Source organism: Plasmodium inui (genome assembly GCF_000524495.1).
Source record: "Plasmodium inui San Antonio 1 unplaced genomic scaffold supercont1.2, whole genome shotgun sequence".
NCBI classification, from domain to species: Eukaryota; Apicomplexa; class Aconoidasida; order Haemosporida; family Plasmodiidae; genus Plasmodium; species Plasmodium inui.
In genome coordinates this window covers 1,520,732-1,526,108 of record NW_008481836.1, presented here as the reverse complement: position 1 = coordinate 1,526,108, position 5,377 = coordinate 1,520,732, and the positions used below count along the sequence as shown (strand labels likewise).

The window sequence follows — 5,377 nt, the reverse complement described above, 5'->3', positions numbered from 1 at the left end:
GGTTGTTGTTTCTTCTTCTCCCTCCACGGCACGAAGTTAGAGAACCATATTTGGAACGATGCAGTGTGCAAGTCGCCCCAAGCTGCGCACACACGGTGGGAGGGTAACTCGCTTGTGTTATCCCCCTTCATAAGGCACTCTCGTGGTGTGGATGCTCAATTTTCTGGTGGCTCCATTTTTCCAAAACGAACTCTCAGGAGAAGAGCATTTTGCATGTCCCTTGCGAGGACCCTCCATAGACAGTATTTTCACATACTCATAGCCTCTTTCTATACATATGAATCTCCCACTGTGATGAGGAGGCAAATGGTTTCTGCACTCGCTGAGAGGCACAAAAAGGTGCAACGATGAGTGACGCATCAGTGTGTAAGCTGGGCCCCGATTTTTCCGAATACATGAGAATAAGTCGCACCCTCTCTCCCAAGACACAATGGAAGAAGGTCTACTCGAAGGGAAGCCAAGAAGTCCCCCCTATAACGCTGAGTACTATGAAAATTTAATCAAACGGGAAAGAAATGACAGCCTCACTGGAAGTTGCCACCAACCGAACGAAGCAAGTGGCAATGATGGCGCAATGAAGAGACATCCCCACAAGAGAGAAGAAAACAAATCGACGAAAAATGAAAAAAATAAATGTATCATATTTTCTACCCTGCTAAGATATAAAAAATATTTAACGAAAAAAGGGAACACTTATTTCGACTTCAACCAAACAAATTTAATGATGAACGAGAAGGAACTTTTACTCCAGAGCAGCAACTACTTTCACCTCTTTGACATAAGTTCTCTCTTCTACCCCCATGTGTACGTTAATGTCCATTCGCACATGAGTGTCAACATATCAGATTATTTGAATTACGTGAAGAGGGTATCCCCAGAGGAGATCGAAGGGAGGGGCTCCTCAGGGAAGGACCCCCCAGTGAAGCAATCCTCAGTGGAGGCGACCCCAATTTTGCAGTACGCCACCCGGCAGGAGTTCATTATGGAAGCCATCCAAAAAGTGGAGCACATAGAAGTGTAAGAGTGCATCTTTGAGGGAAAAAAGCAACTCACCGGGGGTGGAAGTTGACTCGCACACAGTGGAGCACCGAATTGGACTGTTCTGTTTGCTTTGCTCTTTCCCTTTTACTGCTTGTCTTTTTGTTTGCCACGCTGTGAGTCATCACCAAAGGTGTTCACATTGCACACGTCGCAGTAGATCATCTGTTCTTCCGTTTCTTCTCCTCATTTTTCTACACATTTTTCTCCTAATTTTTTCACTTTTTTTTTCCCCATTTTTTCACCCTTCTTTTTTCCCCCTTGGTAGGTTCAAAAAAGTGCAGCTCGTGAAGAAGCTACTCCTAACGGTGAACAGGGAGGTAGCCCAGAAGGTCGAGACCTACGTGGACAACATCCTGGAAGTGAACCCAAACGACTACATCTTCGTGCAGACCAACCGAAAGAATGATCTCCTCTTTGGCTACGTGAAAAGTAGCAAGTTTAATTTAATCTTCGAAATTTTCAATTTTAACAAATTTTTTAAAAAATGCCACGAGGATAATGTAGACATAACTGTACACGAGGTGAAGGATAAAGGATCCGATGAGCAAAGTTTTGTTGAGCGGCTCGGCACCGAAGGAGGGATATATCTTAAGGAGCAGTCTATTCATGTGAAAAGGGACGTTTACCAGAACGTTAAATTCTGTTCCGCTCACTACTGCTATTATTACTTCTTTAAAAATGCCCCTGTGAAGTGCATTTTTGAGGAAGGAAAAAGCAGAAAAAAAATCTTCACATTTAGTCTCTGCGTAAAGTACGTAAAGAATCATCTCTTCGTCATGATGCTATTCAATTATAGCCCCCCCCGGGAAGGTGACAAACATTGTGTCAACGCGGAAGCAGCCGTCCCTGACTTGGATGAAATCGACACACACAACAAACAGTTTAACCTCAACGAGACAGACAAAAATGTATTCAAAAGGAACACCTTTTTTGTACATCATCTGTATGACGAGTTAAAGTGCAAATTGTTGAGTCTTATCAGTTTTGTCAGCTTCCCCCCAAATGATTACATTGCAGATATTCATTTGACCAAACTGAACAAGTGTAATGATTCTTCCCCAGGAGGCTACTCCTTCAGTGTGTACTGCTTATCCAATGGAGGGGTCGTCTATATTTTTATTTTCACCATGATGATAGATAACCTTTGTAAGGATTCCTTCCAATTGCACGTCAACAAGTATTACCATTTTGAGCTAAGGAGAAAGGACACTTACCAAAGCGTCAAAGTTGTCAAGTGCAGCTCAGGGTTCCTCGGCGCTCTCTGTGGGGGGGGACCCCAAAGGCGAACGAAGAGGAAGGTCAACCGAAAGAGGACCAACTCACCAGGGGAGCAATCCCCGCCGAACAACAAATGGGAAATACCCCATACGTTAGAGGAAGAAACCATTGCACCGCTCCAAAGTGACAACCTTTGTGAAGCGCGAGGGAATATAATTTGCTCTCGTACCAGCTGGGGTGGAAACAAACCTACCCATGCAAGCACCCAAATGGAAAAGTACAAATACCTCTTCTTGATAATAACGAGCAAGTGCGACTTCTTTATTGTCACCTTCAGGAGGAAGAAAAAAGGAGGGGACATTGAATTGGTAAATTATTCCTGCACGAATAGCACCAACCGGAACGAGATCATCCGGGGGGTGTTGGTCAATAAGCACCATTTTGGCAAAGCCGATGAGGGGGAGAAGGGATCAAAAGGGAAAACTGCAATGGGGCAAACCACCCGACCTATGCATCACCAGCATCGTATAAAACAGCCAAATGGGAGCTTCTCAATATTCGAGCTGCTATGCTACTTCCAAGATGGGGGGGTAAAGAAATACAACTTTGTCTGCACCGCGAAGGAACAACACCTGGAGTTCTTTCTCACCAAAAATGAAATGCCCAGAGGTGAACTGCTCTGCAAGAAGCAATTCTTCATTCCGATCCTCTTCCCATTTAATGAAGAAGTGCTCAAAAAGGGAAGAAAACAAAACGACAACAGTGTAACGTTGTATAACACACAAGCTAGCTATTTTAAAAGCATCTTTTTTATTTACTTCCAGGAGAAGCAATATGAGAATGTTAGCCTCTGCGTAAATGACCAGTGCCTAGTTATCACGTATGTAAAATCCGTCTGTGATTTGCTGCGGCAGATACGTGCAGTGATGGGGCGGGCCAGGAGCTCCCAGGGGGAATTGCACAGCGGGGCTGACCTAAGCTTCCACGACCAAGTAGATATCCTTGAAACGGGAAGAAAGAGCAACCCCCAAAGAAGCGACGCGCACCTCCCACCAGACGAACGAACCAACTTCCTAGCAGGGGAAACTCTGAACGGAAATTTATTCACACACAGGGAACATAAGACGCACTTCTGGGAGTACAAATACATCCTATTCGGCTTCTACGACTTATTTTTAATAAACCAAAATAATAGCACCGGTAATGATGGTGGTGGTAATGTTATCGGCGGTAATGTTAGCGGGGGTAATGTTAGCGGTTGTGACGTCAGCGGCGGCAACGCTAGCAACAAGGCTAACCCCGGGGTGAGCGAAAAGGAGAAAAGGAGACACCCCAGGGACGCAATCAGCGAAGTGAACGCATACGATGCACACAGCCACTTTAATTTCCTCAATATAGTAAAGGACTATCTATCTTATGACGCCCTTGTCGGGGGTGTCTCCAACGCCCCATCCGGGGAAAACAGAAGGAAGATTAAAATGAATTTTTATCACTTCCTCCAAACGTTAAGTCATTTTCAAGAAAACTACGTCAGTGAGGGGAACTCCTTTTTTCACCTAATATTTAACGAACTCTTCCAGAAGAATGTCTACCCTGCTGGTGCCAATCGCACGAAAGCAGTGGGGAGGGAGACCCTGTCGGTTCAGCTGCATCCCCTGCTAGACATAAGGACTCACTTCTGTGTTCTGTTTTCCTTCTTCATTCACATGTACAATTTTTGCCTGAAGCAAAACGGCATCAGTAGCGACTCCTTCAGCTCCCACATCACCTATTTTCTCATTAGCAAGAAGACGCGCAGGAATAGGAAGCGCTTCCGGTACGTTTACGAGCCGGAGTCGCGCCAAGGGGGCGACAAAACTGTCGATTATGATGATGATGCGAATGGAAAAGCGGATGGTAATGCGGATGATAGGGTGGGCCAGAACGAACACCTCCAGATGAGCCCTCCGACGACCCCCGAGGCAACCCCCCAGGCGAACCTACTCGCCATGCGCAAGTGCCTGTACTACATAAGCAAGGCAAAAAAATATTTGCATTCCATATTTAGAGGGGGGGCGGGGGGTGAAGACCCAGGGCGGGGGGTTGCCCTTCCCCACGTCTACACAAATCTGTATCTCTGCCAGGTCGTCTACATCATGCTTAACACGTTGCGAATCAATAACACAAACGTCTTTGTGAATGTAAATTACGATTTGAGGAAAAATAATATGGACTACTTCTACCTCCTCATACTGCTGAATGTTTATTGCCTCCATAGCATCTTAATATCGCATGGTGCGGCTCAGAACCCCCTCAGTGGAGGAGACGGAGAAGAAGATCTGCACCAATTCTTCTATCATATTTTCCAGAGGGAAGCCATCCCCAGTGGAGGCAAAACAGACAGTACCCGAATGGAAGGCGTCGAAATAGACCAAGACACGTTTGAAAGGCATCAAGTGCTGATTCACGACTTTATTAGAAGGCTAACGAGTCGCTTAAGGGATGACCACTATGTGATTGAGCGAACTTATTTTAAAATCAACTGCGTCCTTTGTGGAAAAGTATCTCTTTCAAATTTGTATAATCATTATTATATCTGCGAACAGAAGCACATTTTTAACAAGTGCATGCTTACTCTGTGTTGCATAGGTAAGAGTAGCTTGGTTATCCCCAATGTTTACCTTTCGCGTGATTTAAGTAAGTCAGTTTTTGAAGAACCCATCGATACGTTACAGTTCAATCTGCGAGTGAAATTGGACTGTCCCTATTTCTGCTCCTTCTGCCATCTGTTTGTGACGACCCAGAATAGGTTCTTCTCGAAGCACTTCCTTTTTAAGCAGTGTCCCTTTTGTAATCACCATTTGGTCGCCGTGTGAATTGGTCAACCATTTGGGGGGAACTGCCTCTTTGGACGCTTAATGGTCAATTCAACTTGTTTGCAAAGGTTGGCCCTATATGCTTCACATTTGTTTTGAATTTTTACTTTATTTTGTTTACTTTTTTTTTTACTTTATTTTATTTACTTTTTTTTTTACTTAATTTTATTTACTTTCTTTTCCATTTTATTTTATTTTTTTTTTATTTTATTTTTTTCTTCCTTCCTATACGTCTCGTTCGCGTTGTAGACGTGTGTATGTTA

The 5,377-nt window shown here is 44.2% G+C and overlaps 1 protein-coding gene across 1 annotated transcript; it reads left to right on the top strand.

Moving 5' to 3' along the window:
* Window positions 1–430: 430 nt before the first annotated feature.
* On the top strand, window positions 431–5,114 carry C922_00780 (hypothetical protein; the record flags this gene model as incomplete). The annotated part of the gene is made up of 2 exons (XM_008816392.1): window positions 431–1,017; window positions 1,307–5,114. 2 exons carry the CDS (start codon window positions 431–433, stop codon window positions 5,112–5,114), a joined length of 4,395 nt encoding a protein of 1,464 aa, XP_008814614.1.
* Between the last annotated feature and the right edge of the window lie 263 nt (window positions 5,115–5,377).